Raw genomic sequence first — 25,162 nt, 5'->3', positions numbered from 1 at the left:
CCTACTCAGGGTTATGCTCGGATCCTCCGGGTTTAAGAGCTGCCTCTCTTGTCACGAGGCCGTCCTCATGAGCAACAGCCACTGACGGTGCATATGCTGCTTAGGGGAGAGACTCGTATCATAGAAGTGCACTCACTGCCTCAAATTTAGGCATGAGTTAGAAAGGATTGTGAATTGAGACTAAAACTTTTACTAATGGGGAGAGCTCATTGCGACCAGCCTCAGACCCTGACACCTCTCCTCTGCAGTGGATGACCCTACTTTTCACACTCATTAAAGGCCATCAGCACTGTCATTTGCTGATCCCAATTGGCCATGCACCAAGAAGAGAAAATCTACACTCTCTTGTCAAGATGACAAGAAACGGGCACTGAGCTCACCCACCAAGTAGCCACCTCAAAAAAGGCATTCCCTGTGAGGTCAGTAGCCTCAACATCTTTTCGAGGGGGACTTAACTCCTTTGACCATCTGGGTACCTCCGGTACTGGCACTGTTGAGAAGTCCAAGGACCCTAACAGGGCAGGACCACATAAGAGGACACCGTTGCTTGGCGCTGATAAAGACAAATCAAAGATCTCAAAATCTGTACTGACTGCCTCAGTGAAACACACGATTTAGAGTGTGTTAGCATTAGTGAAGCCTTTGGCACCGACACAGCCCTTGGTGCCATCTACTGGTCATTTGATGGAATGCACTCTAACTTTGGCACTGTCAACGTTAAAGCTGTCTGCACTGATAAACACGCAACCACCGGTACTGATGACGGTCATGCCGGTACTTCTGTAGTTCCATTTTCTAAGGGACTAGATAGTTTCTTTGAGCGCTTGCTTATGTCCATTCCATTGTAGGTGTGTGTGCTTGACACGTGCACTGGTGCCAGAAGTTTTTTCCCTCAGTGGTACCCATAGGAGAACAACTCTGGTACCCTCTGGAGTGGCGCATGTATGCTGCAGTATAAGGGGCACTGCTGGCTCCCCCCACCCTCAGTTCATTCTTACCGCCAATGATGGTGCTGGAACATCCCATTGCCTCAACAAGCTTACTCTCTCAACTGCTTGTTGTGAACTTTTTTCTGGTATATAATTGTTAAAAGTTGTTAGTTTATTTCACTTAGTGTAGTTTGTAGTCCTGGATGGGACTTAGCCTAGGGACGGGGTATGCCCTGGTCCCTGGGCTTCAAACCCCGTGACTGCTGCAAAAAGCCTATGCCAGTCAGCGACCCCCACAGTAGCTGTCAGAGGTGCTTGGGGGAAACCCATGTTAGCAACAAGTGTTGTATATGTAAGAGTTTCAAACCTTGAACCAAAAAGGAGTGGGACATTTGTCTCTGAGCACTCCTTATGGAGTCAGCACTTACACTAGCACCAGAGCTGTCCAGATTGGACTCTGCTCCTAGCACCATGGCTTCAGTGTGGAGCATGCCGCTGGCACCGGCTGCGGATCGGCGTCGATCCCCAGCACCAGCTAGAAAACAAAGAAAGGCCAAGAGGGGATTTTCTCCTGCATCCCATAAATGGAAGGTGAGGACCAGAGGAGAGCAAAAACCCATGCAGGTTGGCTCTTCACCTTCAGACGGAGGTTGGGCCCCAGTTCCCGGAGAGCGGGATATCCCAATCCAGGACTTGCCTACTACCCTGGAAAGTAGCACAGGCATTCGGTACTGGACGGTGTCGTCTACACTATAGACCCTGCAGGCCGCAAAAGACATCTTGTCCCTACCAGTGCCACCCACGCTAGTACCCTACTCCAGGGGTAAACCTGCCTTGGGACCCTTCCAACCGTCCCCATCAGTGTGGCATCACTCCTCACCAGAAGGAGTGTCCTGCCAGCACTTACCTGTGCAGAGCCACCATGTCTCGGACATGGATCAGCCTGTGGTCTGACACCACCAAATATAGTCAGAAACTTTAATACAGTCCTACAGATTATCCTACATTTCTTGGATTAATATGGTCAGAGTCTCTGGCGTCGGTCCCCGGACTCCAGCTGGCGCTCTTCGGGATAGAAGATTGCCAGTGAATCAGAACAGACCTGCAGAGGTGCGCCCGTTTCTGCAGCCCCAGTGCTGGAAGCACCCTGACCGCTCTCCCAGCGTACAGCACCGCTTCAGCCATTCAAGCGCTGGTCCCGGGAGCCCCGTTACTGGTCACCGGAATGCTAGTATGGATCACCACAGGCATGCCTATGTTCACTGCACGGCATCCTACTCCCTCCTGCTTGATGGACCAACACCGCTTGCTGAGTGTTAGGCTTAGATTGCCAGGTTCCCATTGCCAATCAGCCAAATGCCGTCTCTGGGATTGCAGCACGGAAAGTCGTTGCCCTCATGCAGATCCCCAGTGGAGCCTTGGGGCCAGGACTGGGGTAGATAGTTGGCCTTGGCACCGTCCTGGTCCCTTGGAGGCAGCTCCTCCTTCCCTAGTGAGGAAGAGTCCCTGCCAGCAGGCCGGAGTCACTCTTCGGGGGCACTAACATTCCCTGTGGCACCTCCTGGAGCAGTGTGGCCTCCTGCCCCTTGGCATTTCTAGAATCCCTGGGGGTTCCCTCACCCTTCACAAGGGCATAGGTCGGTCGAGGGCATCAGACAAATGGTCGGCGACTATCTCCTGTGCGCCCTGCCCCAACACGGAGGTGACACTGGAGAGGATCTCTCAGGGTCACCTGGCCCCAATGGAGGTGCCTGTGGAGGAGGCATCGGTTGTGGCAGACCTGCTAGAACCCACCTCCTTTTCATCGTCACCCAATCCCTCAGGATGATGCCCAGGCTCACCAAGAGCTTTTGAAGAGGGTCACCTCAAACCTGGGGCTAAAAGATGAGGAATTGTTGGAGCCCTCAGACTTTCTCTTTGACATGCTGAGCTCAGCTGCCCTTGCAAGAATGGCATTGCCAGTGCACGATGGAGTGGCAAAAATTACTAAGTCCATGTGGCAGATACCTTTGTCGCTGCTCTCCATTTCCAAGTGGGCAGAATGTAAATATTATGTGTTTGCTAGAGATTATGAATACCTATCACCCACCCTGTCCCAAACTCACTGCTGGTGTCTGCCTTTAATGAGTGTGAAAAGTAGGGTCAACCAGGTATGACACCCAAAAATAGAGGCAAAGATGCTTGATCTCTTTGGAAGAAAAATGTATTCAGCCTCTAGCTGAGAGTGGCCAACCATCAGGATTTGCTGGGCTGCTATGACTTTAACATCTGGCAGTCATGGCTAAGTCCTCAGACTCACTGCCTGAGGGCCCCCGGAAGGAATTCCTGGTGATCCTTGACGAGGGCCAGGCAGTGGCAAGGGCAGCCCTCTAAGCGGCCTCAAATGTGACAGACTCTGTGGCCCGAACCATGGCCTCGACCATCTCCATGAGGTGAGCATCCTAGTTGCAATCCTCGGGCCGTGATGTGCAGGTTCAGCAGTCGATTCAGGACCTCCCATTCGATGGCCTGGCACTGTTCTCTGAACAAACGGGTGCCAAATTACACAGTCAGAAAGACTCGAGGGCAACCCTGCAAACACTGGGCCTGTACACTCCTGGGCTGTCAAGGAAGCGGTTTAAGCCACAACAGTCCCAGAGGTTAAGCAGTTAGCCTCAGAGCCCTTCTGCAAGAAGGGCAAGACCTATAAGTGCCGGCAGGGCCACCAGCCAATGTCCTCCACTCATTCAAGCTCCACCCACAATTAGCAGGGTGGTAAACTGGCATTTTGAGGGTATGCTCAAAGGCGACCTTCCAGCCTGTGTCCTGGATCCTGCTTCCCGGCTTTTCTCCAACTGCCTGTCCCCTTTCCTCCCTGCCCTGAGCATCTATAACTTCAGACCAATGAATCCTCAGTATTGTGGCTTATGGTTATACCCTTCAGTTTATTTCTGTTCTCCGCCCCTTCAATTCCCCCTCCCCATCCCTCTTCAGGGATCCCTCTCATGAGAGCCTGCTTGCTCAGGAGGTACGGGGCCTTCTGCAGGTGAGAACTGTGGAGGAAGTCCTCCTAAATTTCAGGGGCAAGGGGTTTTACTACTGTTTTTTAGCCCCAAAGGCAAAGAGGGGGTCTAAGACCCATCCTGGACCTACAAGACCTCAACGAATATCTCAGGAAGTTAAAGTTTTGCATGGTCTCCCTGGCCTCCATCATCCCTTCCCTGGATCCAGGAGACTGATCTGGCGCCCTCATTTTAAAGGATGCTTACTTCCATGTATAGATATTCCATGGACACAGACGTTTCATGTGCTTTATGGTGGAGACCACCCCCTACCCGTTTGCGATGCTCCCTTTTGGCCCAGCAACCATCCCAATGGTGTTTACCAAGTGCATGTCGGTAATGGCATCTTACCTCAGACATCAGGGTATCAAGATTTACCTCGAGATATACCTCGACGACTGGCTCATCAAAGGACGCTCAAGGACCCAAGTCCAGCACAGTGTCACTGTGCTGCAAACCACGTGCTGCACCCTGGGCCTGTTGATAAATGAGCAAAAATCAATCTTAATCCCAGTCCAAAGGATAGAATTTATCAGAGCGGTACTAGACTCTACCCAAGTCAGAGCATTTGTACCACATGACAGGTTGAAGACCATGTCAAATCTCATTGCCAGTGACTCTGCACACCCGCTCACTATGGCCCAGGTCTGCCTCAGATTATTGGGTCACATGGCAGTGTGCATGTATGTTGTCTGCAGTCTATCCTGGATTACCTGCTCCACCTAAAGCACGAAGGCCTCACATTTCCGTCCATCAAGGTGCACTTGGCAGCTATATTGACCTTCCATAGGCGCATCCTGGGCCAATCGGTATTCTCACATGAGATGTCGATGAGGTTCCTAAAGGGCATTGAACGGCTCTTCCCCCAGTCCAGAACCTGGTTCCCCAGTGGGCTCTCAACCTCATCCTCTAAGCTCATGGGCCCACTCTTTCGCTCTATGGCTTCTTGTTCCATCTCCATCTGTCGTGGAAAATTTTTTGTAGCCCTTACCTAGGTGAGGCGCATATCCGAGATTAAGGCTCCCACGATGGAGCCTCCATATATGGTATTCTGCAAGGACAAGGTCCAGCTGTGACCCCCATCTGGCTTTCCTGCCTATGGTGGTGTCCCTTTTCATGTCAACCAGGATATCTTCCTCCTGGTGTTCTGTCCAAAGCCACACTCCACCAATGAGGAGAGGCGGCTACACGCTTTGGATGTCCGGCATGCCCTAGCGTTCTACATGGAGCACACCAAAGCCTTCCACAGGTCAACCCTGCTCTTTATCGCGACAGCGGATAGGATGAAGGGCCTTGAATTGGATCACCACCTGCATCTGGACCTGTTATGAGCTGGCTCAGGCCGAGCTGCCACCTACGGTGAAGGCCCACTCGATTAGGGCTCAGTCATCCTCGGCAGCCTTCTTGGCGCATGTCCCTATCCCAGAGATCTGCAGAGCTGCAACATGGTCTTTGATACACACATGTTCACAATGGACTATGCCATCACCCAGCAGAGAAGAGACAATGCTGGATTTGGCAGAGCTGTGTTGCAGTTGATAAGTCCCTGAACTCCTATTCGCATCCAGTGGTACTGCTTGGGAGTTACTTACAATGGAATGGACATGAGCAAGCACTCGAAGAAGAAAAGACAATTACCTTTTTTTCGCAACTGGTGTTCTTCGAGATGTTACTCATGTCCATTCCTTGACCTACCCTCCTTCCCCACTGTTGGAGTTTCCGGCAAGAAGGAACTGAGGGTGGGGGGAGCCAGCAGCACCCTTTATACTGTGGCATACACGCGCCACTCCAGAGGGCCCCAGAGGCGGTCCCATACGGATACCACTGAGGGGAAAAAATTCCGGCACCGGTGCATGTGGTGAGCACACACACCACAACGGAATAGACATGAGCAACACTTCTCAAAGAACACCAGTAATGAAAAAAGGTAACTCTTTTTTGACACCCAGAATCACTGCTCCCAATGGTTCATGCCTCTCCCCCAGAGATGCAACTTATACCACATCACTCTCCGTCCATGACCATGCCACCCTTTTCCCGTGAGAGAAAGAGAAGTACTTGATTGCAACTCATACTCCCCCATCATATCCAGGGGCTCCACACAGAGAATTATACTCCAGGTCTTTGGCTATTGAGGGCAAAAGCAAACCAGGTCCTTGGTACAGGTACCTGTGTATGCAGCCCCATGTTCCTATTTCCCCCACATGTGCCCTGTTGGGACCCTTGGGCTGCATATAAACTACACTTACCCAAACCGCCCAACGATTAGAAACGCATACGCTCTCCATCCTCATTGATATCTAGGCCTCCTAAACCAGAGCCAGAATTGTTAGAAGAGCATGAGGAAGAAATTTTAAGCGTTTGAAGAACTTTTCTGTAGGATTGGAGACTCTCCTGATCCCACTGGAGGAAGTTAGAGAGCAACAATACAAGTTTCTTGACATATTGCAGGCCTCCATATCTGCAATGATGGCACTTCCAATCAATGAGGCCTTGTTGGACCTAGCTAAGGTGATCTGGCAGACCCCTGTATCGATACCATCTACCAGCAAGCGAGCAGACAAGAAGTGTTATGTGCCCGCCAAGGACATGGAGTTCTCATTCTCTTATCCTACTATAAACTCCCTCATGGTCAATGCAGTTGACGAGAGATGATGACAACACCACCTCAGGACAACCCCATCTGACAAGGACTGGAAGAGACAAGACCTCTTAGGTCTCAAGGCATATTTTTCAGCCATGCTCCATTTTCGAATAGATAACTACAACGTACTTTTATCCAAGTATAATCATATGAACTATTCCAAATTCAATGAATTCACTCAATCTCTCCCAGATAAAAAAGAGACTTGCAAGCTTTAGTGACAGAACAACTGCTCCTGGTATGCATGGTGCTGAAAGCCTCTCTGGATGCTACAGGTACGGTGGCCCAGTCCATTGCGACTTCTGTGCTAATGAGACGAGTCTCATGGCTTCACCTCTCAAGGTTGTCCAGAAGGTGCAGACTACTGTGGAAGATCTCCCATTTGAAGGGTCTAAACTTTTTTCCGAGTACATTGATGAATTCCTTCATTCATTAAAGGATTCCAGAGCAAGACTCTATTCACTTGGCATCTATACACCAAATGGAAGACAGGGTAGATATCAATCTATTCCGAGATCTTGCCCTCCACATTTCATTCCTCAACAGCATTACGATGCACAACATAGGAGACAGTGACCTCCCAAATGCAAACAGACATCAATACAGGTGGTTATGCCCCACCCATCTGCCTCCAAACAACAATTTTGAAAATTTGGTTGAGGCCCCGAGATGCCTCCCCTAGTCCAGATGCTGTAGCCACCTGAATTAATCCATCAGTTTGGTGACAGTTTGACTTCATTCTACCCGATGTGGTGGCAGATCACCTCTGACAAGTGGGTACTGGAAATCATCAGCAACGGGGATTTGATTTCAATTGTTCTATTGTTTAACAGTGCAATTAAATCACAGTTAATTTTTTTTATAATTTTGAGTTAATCGCATGAGTTAACTGCGATTTAATCGACATCTCTAATAAACCATATTGTGTGAGTGGGAGCTGTAGAGCAGGTTCTGTTCCAACAAAGAAGGAAAGGCTTTTATTCCCTCTATTTTCTAATCCAAAAGAGGTCTCCACCCACCACACTTATCTTAGACTTGAGGGACCTCAACAAGTTTGTCAAACTAGAACAGTTCAAGGTAGTCACACTATCAACAGTAATCCCAGTACTGGAACAGGGGGACTGGTTCTCAGGCCTCAGTCTCCAAGATATGTACTTTCATATTGCCATACACGCTTCCCATAGGAGGTTCCCGAGATTTGTTCTGGAGTTCAGCCATTATCAATGCAAGGTACTACCGTTTGGCCTCTCTATGGCACCAAGAGTATTTTTCCAAAGTCCTGGCAGTGGTGCTGCAAACAAGGGCTTATAATATTCCCATACCTAGATGACTGCTTCATCAAGGCTCCATCTAGAGTTGATGCACTCCAAGCCATAACAAAAACGACGGACCTTTTCTTGAAACTTGTCCTCCAGATAAACATACGAAAATCAACACTGACACCAGTACAACAACTTGAGTTTATTGGGCCCCAACTAGATGCTATACAGGCCAGAGCCTTCTTCCCAGCTTACAGTTTTTCCACAATAGTCAATCTCATTTCCATTGTGAAGTCCAGAACTTGCCTACGATTGTTGCTTGGTCATATGGCAGTGACCACATTTGTGGTAAAACATGTCAGATTATATATGTGCTGCCTCCAGGAATGGCTACGAATAGTGTACAAACCCCGCTGACACAGCCTGAATAAACTGCTCTTGATACCAATCAAGGTCAAGGATTTGTTAGACTGGTAGACACAACCCCAGAATATCTGCATAAGGGTTCCCTTCCTCCACCATCCTTGATACTTATGACTGATGCCTTCCTATTAGGTTGGGGAGCACATCTACAGACCTACATGGTATAGGGCAAGTGGTCCCCTTTGGAATTCACATTGCACGTCAATCTCCTAGAGTTATGTGCAGTGTGCAACACATTCCTATGCTTTCTACCAATAATCGGATAAAAGGCCATAAGGGTAATGATGGACAACATCGCTTGCATGTTTTATCAACAGATGGGGGAAGTGAGGTCTCAATTTCTGTCTACAGAAGCACTAAAATTGTGGAACTGGTGCATCCAACATGGTATCAACATCTCGGCTGTATACCTACCAGAACACCACAGCGACTTACTGAGCAGGAAGTTCTCAAAGAATATGAGTGGGAGATAGACACAAGAATCCTACAGCACATATTCCGTCACTGGGGATTTCCCAACATAGATCTATTTGCCACACCGAAGAACGCCAGATGCCCACAATTTTGCTCAAAAGTGGGTCTAGGTCACCAATCTCTGGGGGACACCTTCCTCGTTTCATGGGATGCACCTCTCCTCTATGCCTTTCCACCATTTCCCCTACTATTCAAAGAGCTTCGCAGGATACTAGTGGAACAAGCCCGAGTCATTCTTGTAGCCCCAACATGGTCACAACAAATATGGTATCCTTACCTCTTACGCCTGGTGGTCTGTCCATCAGCCACCTTGCAGTTGGATGCAAGCCAAATTGTCCACTCAGATCTAGGACTTCTCCATCTGAAGGCATGACTCCTTCATGATTCCAGGATATGGAGATGACTTGCTAAGAAGAGGAAAAGGAGATTCTTTTAAATAGCTGGTGTTCAACAATGTGCTTTACTTACCTACGTAAATGGAAAAGATTCTGGACTTGGTGTGACAAAAAATATGTCTCATCAATGAGAGGTCCTTTGCCACTCATCCTGAATTACACCCTGGAGCTAAAAAGATCAAGACTATCCGCAAACTCCATTCGTATACGTTTGGCGGCCATTACTGTGTTCCACTCTAAGATGGAAGGTCATTCGGTATTCACCCACCCAATGACAAAAAGTTTCCTGAAGGGCCTTCAGAATCTTTACCCTGAGGTACGAGATCCCACCCCATCTTGGGATCTCAGCCTAATTTTACACTCCACCCAGCATTTGAATCTATGGTGACTTGCTCTTACATACATCTGTCCATGAAAACAACTTTTCTCGTAGTCATCACATCTGCCCAATGGGTAGGAGAAATAGGTGCCCTCTTGGTGTACCCTCTGCACAAAATCTTTTACAAAGATAAGGTCATGTTACGACCACACCCAAAGTTTTCACCCAAGGCACCATCCTCTTGTCCATCTAAACCAACCTATTCACCTTCCTTCCTTTTTCCCTAAATCACATGGCAATCAGTACGAGGCCATGCTAGACACCTGGGATGTAAGACAACGGCTATCCTTTTACCTTTACAGAACTAAATCGTTCAGAGGGTTGCTACACTTATTCCTCTCTATTGCTGAAAGATCAAAGGAATCCGCTGTATCCAAACAATGTTGTCAAAATGGATCTTGGAGTGCATCCAACTTTGCTACCAACACCACAAACTTCGGCCCCTACCTGGAACTCGTATGCATTCCACTTGCTTGCTGTCCGACTCAGTAGCTTTTCTAAATACATCTCTACCCCGATATAACGCAACCTGATATAATTCAAATTCAGATATAAAGCGGTAAAGCAGCGCTCTGGGAGGCGGGGCTGCATGCTGCTGTGGATCAGTGTGTCTGGCTCTGACACGCTGCTCTGAGCAGTGTGTTAAGGGTTCCAGGCCGGGGCCAAGACGTTGGATAAGCGGCAGAGGATCTCGGAGGGGGGCGGTCAGGGGACAGGGAGCAGGGGGAGTTAAATGGTTTGGAGGTTCTGGAGGCAGGGCGGTCAGGGGATGGGGAACAGGGGCATTGGGTAGGGCGTGGGAGTTCCGGGGGGCCTGTCAGGGCGGGGGTGTGGATAGGGGTCAGGTAGTCAGGGGCAGGGGTGTTGGGTAGGGGGTGGGGTCCTGGGAGTAATTAGGGACGGGGAGATCTCTAGAGGGACAGTCAGGGGACAAGGAGCAGGGGGAGGGATTGGATGGGTCAGAGATTCTGAGGAGTCAGTCGGGGCAGGAAGTGACTATTAATAACGGAAATGCTCAAGGCCAAAGCAAGTTTGATATAACACGGTTTCACCTATAACGTGGTAAGATTTTTTTGGCTTCTGAGGACTGCGTTATATTGGGGTAGAGATGTATTGTGTCGATTACTGATATTTGTAAGGTGGCCACCTGGAGGTCCGCAGACACCTTTAGTCAACATTATGCAATCACACACAACGCGGCATCAGACGCTCTACTGGGACACACTGTCCTATCCTCCTTAGCAGATGTCACTCCAAAGCCCCAGCCTTCCATCTAAGGGCACTGCTCTACAGTCGGCTACAGTGGAGCACCCATGGGGACGCTACTTGAAGAAGAGAGGGTTACTCACCCTCTGCAGTAACTGAGATGTCTGTCCCTGTGAGTGCTCCACTACCCCAAAGGGCACTGCTACAGAAGATCTCTGATCGAAGGCTCATGGATGTTACCACACCTACAATGGAGCACCCATTGGGATGCTCTCTTCCATTGTCTTTGCATGAATGGCTGTGACTCCAGGAGGGAGAGGAGACCAGCTATCTATTACATTCTCCATAGCCCCCAAACTCCAGCTTGATACCAAGCTATGATTTTGTGAAAAACCATTTGCTCTAAGCCATATGAGGTCCCATCTGAGCTCCCGCTCCCAAAAGACTGAAATCAGTCAGGCAGATGAGTAAATCTGCCATCAAAGGTATGCCTTTGAATAGGTAATGGGTGCTCTCAACCACTGAATGGACCACACCTCTATAGGAATTGTTAAATAAGTGGTCCATATCCTGAGTCTGGTTGTTGTAAAGCCTGTTGTGGAAGTTAAGAACATAAGAATGGCCATACTGGGTCAGACAAAAGGTCCATCCAGCCCAGTATCCTGTCTACTGACAGTGGCCAATGCCAGGTGCCCCACAGGAAGTGAACCTAACAGGTAATGATCAAGTGATCTCTCTCCTGCCATCCATGTCCACCCTCTGACACACAGAGGCTAGGGACACCATTCCTTACCCATCCTGGCTAATAGCCATTAATGGACTTAATATCCATGAATTTATCCAATTCTCTTTTAAACCCTGTTATAGTCCTAGCCTTCACAACCTCCGCAGGCAAGGAGTTTCACAGGTTGACTGTGTGCTGTGTGAAGAAGAACTTCCTTTTATTTGTTTTAAACCTGCTGCCCATTAATTTCATTTGGTGGCCCCTAGTTCTTATATTATGGGAACAAGTAAATAATTTTTCCTTATTCACTTTCTCCACACCACTCATGATTTTATATACCTCTATCATATCCCCCCTTAGTCTCCTCTTTTCCAAGCTGAATGTCCTAGTCTCTTTAATCTCTCCTCATATGGGACCTGTTCCAAACCCTTAATCATTTTAGTTGCCCTTCTCTGAACCTTTTCTAATGCTGCTATATCTTTTTTGAGATGAGGAGACCACATCTGTATGCAGTATTCAAGATGTGGGCGTACCATGGATTTATATAAGGGCAATAAGATATTTTGTCTTATTCTCTATCTGCTTTATAATGTTTCCTAACATCCTGTTCGCTTTTTTGACTGCCGCTGCACACTGTGTGGACGTCTTCAGAGAACTATCCACAATGACTCCAAGATCTTTCTCCTGATGAGTTGTAGCTAAATTAGCCCCAATCATGTTGTATGTATAGTTGATTATTTTTTCCAACGTGCATTACTTTACATTTATCCACCTTAAATTTCATTTGCCATTTTGTTGCCCAGTCACTTAGTTTTGTGAGATCTTTTTGAAGTTCTTCACAATCTGCTTTGGTCTTAACTATCTTGAGCAGTTTAGTATCATCTGCAAACTTTGCCACCTCACTGTTACCCCTTTCACCAGATCATTTATGTTACAAAGAGGCAGAGATGGATCACTTATTGCCATGAGAACTGTTTCCATACAATTGAAGTCATTGGTATGCTGATGAGGAATTGCTTGAAGAAGGCTTGACTTTTTTATGTAGTTTCACCTCAGACTCCCCACATAGCTCCCACTGTTTTAAATTGAGCTCCCTCTGTAAGAGATTCTGAGAGAGAAGGGGGAAAAAAAGTCTTTGATTGCTAATGAAGCCATTGTGTTTCAGCAACTCAATGATTTAGCAAGGTCTCGTGTATCACAGCTGTATCCTCAATAGTATATCATCTAGGCAGTGATAAACCTGGATATGCCCTCTTATCTCAGATGACCCACCAAGAAAACTAACAACTTTGTACATACCAGAGGTGTGTATGACAGGCCAAAAGGCACTGCATGGAAGAACAGGTCATGCTGGTGGGGAAGTGGCACTATATGTGAAAGAGTAGAATCAAATGAAGTAAAAATCTTAAATGAACCAAACTGTATCATAGAATCTCTATGGATAGTAATTCCATATTCTAATAATAAGAATATAGCAGTAGCGATATATTACCGACCACCTGACCAGGATGGCAATAGTGACTGTGAAATGCTCAGGGAGATTAGAGAGGCTATTAAAATAAAAAGTTCAATAATAATGGAGGATTTCAACTATCTCCATATTGACAGGGTACATGTCACCTCAGGACGGGATGCAGAAATCAAGTTTGATAGCTTAAATGACTGCTTCTTGGAGCAGCTAGTCCTGGAACCCACAAGAGGAGAGGCAATTCTTGATTTAGTCCTAAGTGGAGCAAAGGGTCTGGTCCAAAAGGTGAATATAACTGGACCACTTGATAATAGTGACCATTATACAATTACATTTAACATCCCCGTGGCGAGGAAAACACCACAGCAGCCCAACTCTAGTATTTAATTTCAGAAAGAGGGACTACACAAAAATGAGGAGGATAGTGAAACAGAAATTAAAAGGTACAGCACAAAAAGTGAAATCCCTGCAAGCAGAATAGAAACTCTTTAAAGTCACCATAATAGAGGCTCAACTTACATGTATACCCCAAATTAAAAAACGTAGTAAGATGACCAAAAACCTGCTACCGCTAACAACAAAGTGAAAGACAAAAAGACATCCTTTAAAAAGTTGAAGTTAAATCCTAGTGAGGAAAATAAAAAGGAGCATAAACTCTGGCAAATGAAGTGTAAACATATAATTAGGAAAAAGAAAAGGAGTACTTGTGGCACCTTAGAGACTAACAAATTTATTTGAGCATAAGCTTTCGTGAGCTACAGCTCACTTCATCGGATGCATTTGGTGGAAAAAACAGAGGAGAGAGATTTATATACACACACACAGAGAACATGAAACAATGGGTTTATCATACACGCTGTAAGGAGAGTGATCACTTAAGATAAGCCATCACCCACAGCAGGGGGGGGGGGAAAAGGAGGAAAACCTTCCATGGTGACAATACCTTGCTTGTCACCATGGAAGGTTTTCCTCCTTTCCCCCCCCTGCTGTTGGTGATGGCTTATCTTAAGTGATCACTCTCCTTACAGCGTGTATGATAAACCCATTGTTTCATGTTCTCTGTGTGTGTGTATATAAATCTCTCTCCTCTGTTTTTTCCACCAAATGCATCCGATGAAGTGAGCTGTAGCTCACGAAAGCTTATGCTCAAATAAATTTGTTAGTCTCTAAGGTGCCACAAGTACTCCTTTTCTTTTTGGTATACCTCAGTGACAAAGAAACTCACTCTTTTTAGTTGCTCAGTTTATTTTAGTTTATACTTGTGGACAACATGTGAAGTTGGATATTTTTAAGTAAACTAAATGGGTATGTGTATAGACATATTTATCTTTTTCTTTTTTATAGGCTAAAGCTATAGCTTCTGACATGGCCACAGCCTCACCAAGATCTGATACCAGTAACAACCATAATGGAAGATTACAGATGCAAGTAACTGGTAAGTAATAATCTGTGTATTACACATAGTAATATGTGGTCATTAGTCCAGAAAGTATTCTTTTTCACGGTAAACAATCCTTTGTAGCATAAAATCTGTGTAACCTTTATTGATATAGACTGAGTTTGAGGGCAGTACTAGAAAATATTACCCTATGTCACTCAAACTTATTCTTACTTAAATTTACTACTATTGTATAAATATCTTGTGAAACTAATTTGTATTTCCAAGATGTTTAAAAAAGAAAATTGGGGATAAAAAGAAAAGCATAAAACAACACACTTCATAAAGTATTGTAGCATAAATCAGGATATTTTGATTATTTTTAGCAGGGTTTGATTACACACTTGTAAAGTTCAAAGTGTTGTCTTTTTGTAAGGTCAGCAAAAATGAGGTGATACAGAGGCTTGCAATTTTGTAGTTTCCTGAGAGAGTGCTTTTTATATGGACTAGCTGGTTTTTCTGAGGTGGGTGAATGGCTATTGTTTGGTTTGTCTTCCTTTGTTTTGTTTTTTTTATTCATGTGAAGCATAATTGTACACTCATTCCAAGTTTGTGGCCACTCGAAACAATGTGTCATATTTCTAATCCACTTGTAACTAGTTTTAATGGTGCAGGTTTGCTTTAGAAGAGAATACTTTATGCACATTTTAGAATGAGTGTTGCATGGAGAAGGCTTTAATCTTATGAACAAGCGTGTTCACTGTGGTTTCTGCTATAGCAAATTGTCATCCTGATTTTATTTGTTCCTAAAATGTTCAATTTCTGTTGCTTTAAGAACATTTTTCAGAAGAAAATGCAGGACACTTTAAATTATGTTTTGCTTCATATGTTCTACATTCCTTTTCATGGTTGTGTTGATGAATAACTAGCTGTGAATTTTAACCTTTTGAGTTTAAATTCATGTTTCTGAAAGATGAGGGGGTTTCTTCTGCCTCAGGCACTTTTTTGTTTCAAATGTTCAGAAACACCTTAGTTAATTTAAAATTGGTTCTCATGCCTGATTTAAATCTTGAAATCTCATCAAACATGACATCTTTATGGGTTCTGTCCTTTTTTACTGAATTTGCTTTGAATTGTTTAACATTTCTGATGTGTATCTGTAGATTATAGGACATCAGAAATTAAGTGTGGAGTCAATAGCAGAATATCATGGATCTCTAAGTACAGAGTTCGCTGCTATTAGTCGCTAGTATGACATAAAGTACTGACAAACTATCAGCTAAATCTTTAGGATGGAGATTCACAATAGAAGTGGTTAATGCTTTAATAGTTAAACTAAGTGAAACATGAGACTTTGCTAACTTCTTTTAATCTTATGCTTCCTTGTTGCAGTTCTTTCTTTGTAAAATAATGTGTCTGGATTTTGTTTTGCACTTACATCACATTGAGCTGCATTTAAAAAAAATCTGCTTTTTTTAGGAGTAGAAATAAGGAAGTTACTGATTCCCTGTTCTGTTAAAATGGGCCATTTGCTTTTAGACGAGATATAAGGACATGGGAGTATGAGTACTAACATTAGATGAATTGTTTGGTTTGATGCATTCATTTGTGAGCATAGACCATACTAATTTTGGTCTCAGAAATCAAAACTAAAAATATAAAAAAAGAATCTTTTAAAAAGTATGTGCTTGTGTATACTAATATTCCTCCACACAAACTTTTCTGTGTAAGAAGTAGGCCATGTCTGCAGTACAGGTGCTACAGTGGCACAGGTACAGTGACATAACTATGCTGCTGTAGCGCATACACTTTTTACAGCAACAGAAGGGGTTTTTCCATCGTTGTAGGAACTCCACCTCCCCAAATGATGCCATAAGGATGTAGCTTCTACTCTGGGAATTAGGTCAACATAGCTACAGCACTCAAGGAATTTGACCTAACTTTTAAGTGCAGACCAGGCCTTAAGGCGATCAAGTTCTCTTCCATCCCTCATTTATTAAAGGTTCAGGGAAATCACTAATTGAAGTAACTTACCATTCACTGCAATTCACGTCTTAACACCCACATATACTCACATATTGCACAGTACTCCAGTCTCAATATGCAAAAACACAGTGCACACATCCAATTCTTCACATTCGTGCTCAAACGAAAAGCCTCAATTCTGATCTGAACCAGATAAACATGGAGATGTGTGTAACATGTTGTTCATAGATCACAGGGTTTTTTGTTTGTTTGTGATTGATAATTTGGTATATGAATTGTGTGTTTCTCTTTGACACTGAAAGTGTGTTATGGTGCTGTGTAGTCTTCGAGTGTGTGGGTGTAATGAAGTTTAGATGTTAAAGCCATAAGGACTGTGATTATTGCAGATATTAATACTCCCTTATCTGGTGTTTACTCTGACTTTTAATAAGTGAGTTGGTGGGAAGTGCATTAAATAAAAATAATAATCAAACAGTACATGTTTGCTGACAAAATTTTAAAGAAATTCAATTCATTGAACTGGTAGAAGTCACTAAGGGCTAAGCATCTGGAACCAGAAGAAGGCACCCAGTTTTGGACACCATTTGACCCTTTTCTATTTAGCATGGAAATACATCACCATGGACAAATGGATTCTAGAAATAATCCACACAGGCTATTTGATACCATTAACCTCTATCCCTCCTCATCCCTCTTCAGGGACCCCTCTCACAAATACCTTATATGGCAAGAAGTAAAGCAACTCCTACATCTGGGTGCTGTGGAACTGGTGCCATCCCAGCGTAGAAGGAAGGGTTTTTATTCCAGCTACTTCTGAACCCAGAAAAAGAATGGAGTATGGAGACCTATTCTAGACCTCAGAAAACTCAATGCATTCATAAGGCTCCAGTGATTCAGGATGGTCACATCAGCAACAATACAGCACTAGAACAGGGGGGACCGGTTCTCTGCCCTCGTCCTCTAAGACACCTATTTTCACGTAACTATGCATACTGCTCTGAGGAGGTCCCTCGGATTTACTTTGTGGACAGAAGATTATCAATACAAAGTTCTACCTTTTGGCCTTTTGACTGCACCATGGGTGTTCTTCAAAATTCTCGTGGTAGTGGCGGCACACCTACCGCAAGCAGGAAATGATAATCTTTCCCTATCTGGACGATTACCTCCCAAAGTCACCCACCCTGTAGATGCCCTAGAAACTCCTCATAGGACAATCACCCTCTTTTCACGACAGGTATTCCAACTAAACATACAAAAATGAACAGTGACACCTGTACAGAAACTGGATTTCATCGGCAGCCATCTCAACGCTCTGGAGGCCAAAGCATCACTACTAATGAACAGATTTGTCACAATAGTCAGTCTGATCTCTATAGTACTGAACAGCGCACAGATATTGGCATGGACCTGCATCCAATTATTAGGCCATATGGCAGCAACCACATTCGTGGTACGACATGTATGACTTCATATGTGCTGTATCCAGGGTTGGCTAGGAACCATCTACATTCTACAAAGACACAGCCTGAACAAGTGCCTCACCTTGCTGCTCAAAGTCAAACTCTATAATGTATGTGTGTGGGAGTACCTTTTGCACAGACTTCATGTTCATGATTCTCACAACAGACGCCTCCTTGATAGGCTGGGGGGCTCACCTCTGGCACCACATAGTTCAGGGCAGATGGTCTCCTTCCAAGACACTGTTACACATAAACCCCCTGGAACTGTGTGCAATTTGCTATGAGTGCTTTCATTTCCTGCGCTTAATCAGAAACGAGACCATAAGGGTAACGACAGATATTGCCTACACGTTTATGTAAACCAGCAGGGAGGAGCAAGATCGCTCCCTATGAACCGAAGCCATGAAACTATGGAACTGGTGTATCCGGCACAATGTCAACATAGCAGCCTTGTATCTCCCACAGCGGATACACTGAGCAGAGAATTCTCTCAAGACCACGAGCGGTAACTAAACAACACAGTCCTGATGAGCATATTTAGACACTGGGGTCACCCATCTATAGATCTCTTAGCAACATCCCAGAATTACAAATGCCTGCAGTTCTGTTCGAGAGTTTGGGGTCCTGATCCTTAGGCAATGCTTTTCTCATCAAATGGGGATGCACCTCTGCTATACGTGTTTCCCCCCATTTCCCTGCTATCTATGGTAATACGCAAAATAAAGACCAACAAGGCCAAAGTCATCTTGATAGCCCCCGATGGCCCAGACAAACTTGGTACTTGTACCTGTTGCGGATGACAGTATGTATATCGCGCATTCTTCCTCTACTACCGAACCCTTTATTGCAGGATGTCAGACAGGTTTACCACCCGAACCTGGAGAGGCTTCACCTGAGAACATGGTTCCATCATGACAAAGTGACCTGCTTGGAACATATCTGCACAAATGGAAGTGATTCAAAATAAACAATCCAGGGCTGTTACCGCTCCCTTATTTATGATATTAGACTACATCTTGGAGCTAAAGAAATCTGGGCTATCCCTTAGTTCAATCAGAGTACATCTTGCGGCTATTACCGTTTTTCACCACAAGGTGGACAGGATATCTGTATTTGCCCATCCTCTTCCCAAATGCTTTCATGAGAGTATCAGAAATGTCTACCCTGAAATATGAGTACCCACTCCACCTTTTGACTTGAACTTGGTACTACGTGGCCTTAATGGGACCCCATTCCAATCATTAGAAACATGTTCTCTGGCACATCTATCAATGAATGTAGCCGCCTTAGTCGCTATCATGTCTGCCTGCCAAGTGGGAGAGCTAGGGGTCCTCATGGCACACACACCATACATCATCTTTTTCATGGACGACATCACCCTAAGATCTCATCCTAAATTTTTATCCCAAGTGCTGCCACCTTCCTTAAACCTCATGGGAGCAAACGGGATTCAATACTACACTCTCTGGACGTCTGACGCACACTAGCATTCTACCTTGAAAGAACTAAGCCCTTCAGAAAATCACGAGGCTTTTTATTTTGACTTTGGAAATATCTAAATATTCTGCTATTTCCAAACAGAGACCATCTAAATGGATTTTTGGGTGCATCCAACTTTGTTACCAACAGAAGGATTTACAACCCCCCAGTGGGGATCTGAACCCACTCCACCAGATTCTTATAAACCTCAGTAGCCTTTCTAAATATACTGATCATGGACATATGCAAAGCGGCCACCTGGGCATCTGCACACACCTTCGCAGAACACTACGCAATCGACAAGAGCTTGAGATTGGATGCATTGTTATGACTTATTGTATTGTCATCAATTATCCATGCAACTTCAAAGCCCCTTTTATCCACTGAGGTGCAGCATCCACAAAGACACTACTCAAAGAAGAAAAGGTTACTCACTGTGAGCAATAACTGAGGTTCTTTGAGATGGGTGTTCCACTACCCACCATCTTGGCCTCTACTTTAGAATTCAATTTCTGGACTGTGCAGTAGAGAAGGAACTGAGGGGGGTCTGGTTGCATGGCGCTAGATAGACGCTGACAGAAGCGCAAGACTGAGAGAGCACATGCACAACCGAGATGAGCGCTGCTGCTGAAATTCTCTGATTAAAGGTCCAGGGACACACATTCACCTGAAGTGGAGCACCCAGAGGGACACCCATCTCGAAGATCCTCTGTTACAGCATAGGGGAGTAACCACCTCTTCTAAACTTGAAGAAATTCAGTGCATTCATACATCAATTCATGTTCAGAATGATAACCCTTACCTCAATAATCTTATCTCTAAATCCACAGGACTGCATCTGTTGATCTCTAGGATGCATATTTCAATCCACCCAGCCCACAGGATATTCCAAAGGTGTATAATCGGGGCTTCATATTTCCAGTACTGAGTCCTACCATTCAAGTTATCAGTAGCCTCTGGGGTCTTCATAATGGCTTACTATACTGGCAGAACATTTAAGGAGACAAGACATACAAGTTTGCTCTTACCTAAACGACAGACTTCTTTGAGGGAGCTCATCGCAGCAGGTCACAGACAGCATTCATCATATAGCTCTTCACCACATTGTGGCTCAAATTCAACAAGAAGTGACTGCAGACGATACAGTAAAACTTGAGTTCTGCTTAGCTATACCTTAACCAATCATTTTCCTGAAATTTAACCAATCCTAACATATTGTAACATGATTATGTAACCAATTATATCCCACCACCTTAATTAGTTTACACCCAGCAAAATTAATTATACAGCAGACAAAAACAATCACAGAACCAGACAGAGATTATATAGACAAACAATGGCAAAGTGGGAACTATAATGACAAAACAATTCAGAAGTGAGGATTTCACATCCCAGCTATTGATAAGCAAGTTCTTGCCAGACAGGATGCTATCAAACTAAGTTTCCTTTTACGTCTTCTAGGCACTTCCCTTTCTCTGGAGGTGATAGGCATTATCAGGACAGGATTATATTCCTAACAGCCCAATAGCACCTTATTTCAGTGTGACTAGGTTGGAATGTGAGGATGTGACTGTATGCTTCCCAGTTTATGGCTGCCTCTGTTGCTTAGCCAGAGATCTCAGCCTAAGAACGGGGCCTCAGACTGTCACAGTAAGAGAAGGAGCTTACACCGGCAGACAGTGATTTTTATTCTTTCTTTTATACCTCTATAACTAGCTAAGTGATAAGAATACACCTAAATTCTTAGAGTATAGGCCTTTACAGACAGGCCTGAATATCTGTATCCTAACACCTTAGTTATCTCTTTTCTATGCTGAAGAATCCCAATCTTTTTAATCTTTCCTCATATGGAACTGTTTTATACTCTGAATCGTATTTGTTGCCCTTTGTACTTTTTCCATTTCTAATACATCTTTTTTGAGCTGGGGCAACCAGAACTGCATGCAGTATTCAAAGTGTGGGAATACCATGGATTAATATAGTGACATTATATTTTCTATTTTATTATGTATCCCTTTCCTAATGGATCCTAACATTGTTAGCTTTTTTTAACTGCTGCACATTGAGTGGATGGTTTGAGAGAATTATCCATAATGATTCTAAGATCTCTTTCTTGAGCGGTAACCGCTAATTTAGACCCCATCATTTTGTATGTGTAGTTGGGATTATGTTTTCCAATGTGCATTACTTGCATTTATAAACATTTTTTTCCACCAAATGCATCCGATGAAGTGAGCTGTAGCTCACGAAAGCTTATGCTCTAATAAATTTTAGTCTCTAAGGTGCCACAAGTACTCCTTTTCTTTTTGTGAATACAGACTAACACGGCTGCTACTCTGAAACATTTATAAACATTGAATTTCATTTGCCATTTTGTTGCCCAGTTCACCCATTTTTGTGATATCCCTTTGGATTCTGCTTTGGATTTAATTATCTCAAACAATTTTGTGTCATCTGCAAACTTTGCCACCTCTCTGTTTACCCTTTTTCCAGGCCATTAATATATTCAACAGCATTGGTCCCAAGACAGATCCCTGGGGGACATGGCTATTTACCTCGCTCCATTCTGAAAACTGACCATTTATACCCTTTGTTTCCTAACTTTTAACCAGTTACTGATCCACAAGAAGACCTTCCCTCTTATGCCATGACGGCTTACTTAGTTTAAGAGCCTTTGGTGAGGAACCTTGTCAAAGGCTTTCTGAGAGTCCAAGTACTCTAGATCACTTGTCTGCATGTTTGTTGATGCCCTCAAAGGATTCTGATAGAATGGTGAGGCATGGTTGCCCTTTACAAATCTGTGCTGACTCTTCCCCAACAAATTGTTCATCTGTCAGTCTGATGATTCTGTTCTTTACTATGGTTTCAACCAATTTGCCTGGTACTGAAGTTAAGTTTACCGTCCTGTAATTGCTAGGATAGCCCCTGGAGGCTTTTTAAAAAATTGGTGTCACATTAGCTGTCCTCCTGTCATCTGATGCTAAGGTGATTTAACTGATCGGTTACATACCACAGTTAGTAGTTTTGCAGTTTCATATTTGAGGTTCTTCTTGGGTGAATACTATCTGGTCCTGGTGACTTATTACTGTCAAATATATCAATCTGTTCCAAAACCACCTATGTTGCTACATCAATCTGGGACAGTTACTCAGATTTGTCACCTGCTAAGAACGTCTCGTATCCCTCCCATCATCTTCAATGAACACAGATGCAAAGAATTATGTGATCTGTGTTATACAGAAGGTCAAATTAGATGATCACAATGGTTCCGTCTAGCACTGGAATCTATGAAAGGAGTCTAAATTAAAGGAAAGCTTGTTAAAATACAGAGATAGTCGTAATATGCCAGTGTTGCAGTTCCCACCTTAAAATGGCAAAAAATACGTGTAAATGTGAAAAAGGCTACTAAGGCTCTCTGTACAAGTAAAAATATAATTTACAGAAGTTTCAGAAGAAAGTATTTTCCCTAGGTATATATTTCTAGTGATTCAAGTCTCTGTTTGTAGGGCCAGGCAACATTTCACCTTAAGATATAAGCAAACATAGGAATAAGGGTAGAATTATCAAAGGAAACTAAAGGGGTTAAGTGTACAACTCATTGAAATTAAGTTGAAGCTTTAACTTCCTTCAGACACTTTTGAAAATCCAATCCTGAATATTCTGGTGGTAATTGAAACATGCTTCATAGAAATCTGACGTACTTTACAGTTCTGTGATCCAGGAGTATCTCATGACATTCCATCAGCTCCAGTTCAACTGCCTCTCATCTATTCTAAGAGAAGGACACACCATAATGAGAGGGAGTAGGGGAGTGTTATACAGTCCAACAGCTAAAAGTCCACAGCCCTTTTAGCTGAGGGCGGGGGTGGTTTGGAGGACCAGCTGAGATACAGGTGGTGGAAGAGGAAGAGATCTGTAAAAAACCTAAAATTTGTCTGCAGGTTCATGTAACTGTCTGGCACCTATAAGCCTAGTGTCTTACAGGCCATCAGCTTACCTTTTAAAAAAAAATTGTGTGGAAAATAACTTAAAATATTGGCAGCTTTTGTTGATGGTTATAGAAGAATTAGAGGAAGGCAGTCTATTTTGTCTGAGTGAGGAAGTGACAGAGCAGCCTTCTGGAGAGGAACTTACACTAATGAGCTGTGCATTGGAGAGTAACCTCTACATGCACTTGCTGTCTCTGAATTGCTGTGGATTTGAACTTCGGGCCTCTGCTCAGGATACTGGATACTTCCTATCTACATACAGACTTGTTAGAGCAGCTGCTTCAGAGCTGGTGAAAATGTAAGAGATAACTTTAGATTTCTGCAGGCTGACTTAGGAGCTTCTCCTCAATAGGAAGCAAACAACTTGTGAGAAATGCGTAGTCACATTGCTTAGTGCATTATTGGAAGGCGTTCAGATATTATGGTGAGTAGTGTGGTATGAAAACCTATATAGAATAGAAGATTTCGGCTTCCTGAATTCCAGTAGGCCAGGTATTGACCAAGATTTGCTCCTCATAGACACAGCTGGCCCTGTGATAGAGTGGGATTCTGGAATGTGCATAAGTGGTCTTAAAAATTTGTGATCCCAATGATCACACCTAATTTAAAGCCTGTGTCGAACTTGCCCAGGTCAATTCAATTACTGATGCATGTCATACTTAATAGTTTGCACTTAAAAGAAGAGTTGGAAGGGAAAAAAGGAAAGTAGAAAGGGGGGAATAAACAAAGAAAAATCCAGAAGACTGATTTTTTTCTCTCTCATAGTAGTTGCACAGGTTTGCTAATCATGTTGCAGAATGCCTATCTTGAAATTTCCTTCCGGTGATTAAGGGGACATGCCTCATCTATCTTAGCTACATCTAGGATATCGTTGGAAACCATATTGCTGTTACCTAGCAAAATGAGTTTGCTCTTTGAAATATGATTAGTGCTTTGATAGACGGTTGGGATGCAATGATTTCAAGTCCTTTCTGTACTTCTTTGAAAGTGTCCTGTGAGAAGACTTTAAAGGGTTCAATTGAGCAGCTAGATTTGTTCAGCACTAAGCAGAGGTTGAAAAAGAGGAGTCAGGTTGTTCTTCCATGCAATTTCTACTTAATCAATCCTTTAGATAGTAATTTTGTTGTTTTTCAGCAAGAAGTGTGCTACAGTAATTATAAACAATCAATCTGTTTTTGTTTGTTTGTTAGTTTCTAGTGCCAAACTGAAAAGGAAAAAGAACTGGTTTGGAACAGCCATTTATACAGAATTAGTTGCAGATGGAGAAATCAAGAAAACAGCAAAATCAAATAGTTCTTCAAATCCAAAATGGGATGAACAGTTGACTGTGTAAGTAGAAAAGCTTTTTCTAAATTCGTAAAATATAATTTATTAATCAAACGTTAGAGACAAATATTTACCAAACTCTGCCATTGGCTGCATACACACAACTTCCTTTAACTTCATTGAAAGTTGCATGTATCTAATGGCAGTATATGTCCTAAAATAACTACTGTTGCTCAGTGTGTATATGAGGTGTCTTGGCAAGATTATTTCTAAACAAGAGTGGGATATATTTATATACACTTGATGCACGACTGTATATCTCTTGCACTGTGGACTCTGTTCAGCTGAGTCCATGCTGTATAGGAATGCTTACGGGATGTTGCCAGCTGGATGCATCAGTAATCTTGTTCTCACCCATAGGAAAACAGAAATCCTGTTGCTGGAGAGAGATTGTTTTGAGGAGGGTCATTCTTTCTTTGGGTTACCCTTTGAGAGATACAGTCAGAGGTACTTGATATTGCTTTTGACCACAAACATTTCATGGAAAGCCAATGATGTGGTATCTGCCATGTTCTAGGGTGCAGTTAATATCAATGAGAAGTAGAGTCATCACTTGTATTTCAACCCTGAATGCCCTAAAATGCTTCTGCTACTTGTGGCTC

At 43.8% G+C, this 25,162-nt stretch overlaps 1 protein-coding gene across 6 annotated transcripts in view; it reads left to right on the top strand.

The window, feature by feature from the left end:
* Window positions 1-25,162, top strand: part of WWP1 (WW domain containing E3 ubiquitin protein ligase 1) — a 151,788-nt gene that overhangs the window by 18,513 nt on the left and 108,113 nt on the right. For 4 of the 6 annotated variants that reach the window (XM_038388536.2, XM_043507649.1, XM_043507650.1 and 1 more), the window contains 2 exons: window positions 14,287-14,377; window positions 24,425-24,563. In XM_038388536.2, the coding sequence (XP_038244464.1) occupies window positions 14,308-14,377; window positions 24,425-24,563 (209 nt within the window). In that variant the 5' untranslated portion in view covers window positions 14,287-14,307. Of the gene's footprint in view, window positions 1-14,284; window positions 14,378-24,424; window positions 24,564-24,926; window positions 25,008-25,162 lie in introns of those variants that run through there. The other 2 variants (XM_043507651.1, XM_043507652.1) reach the window with 2 other exon arrangements.

The sequence above is a fragment of the Dermochelys coriacea genome, chromosome 2 (assembly GCF_009764565.3).
Source record: "Dermochelys coriacea isolate rDerCor1 chromosome 2, rDerCor1.pri.v4, whole genome shotgun sequence".
In the NCBI taxonomy this organism is placed as follows: domain Eukaryota; kingdom Metazoa; phylum Chordata; order Testudines; family Dermochelyidae; genus Dermochelys; species Dermochelys coriacea.
The sequence above is the reverse complement of the archived record's forward strand: the minus strand, read 5'-3'. Positions and strand labels throughout refer to the sequence as shown.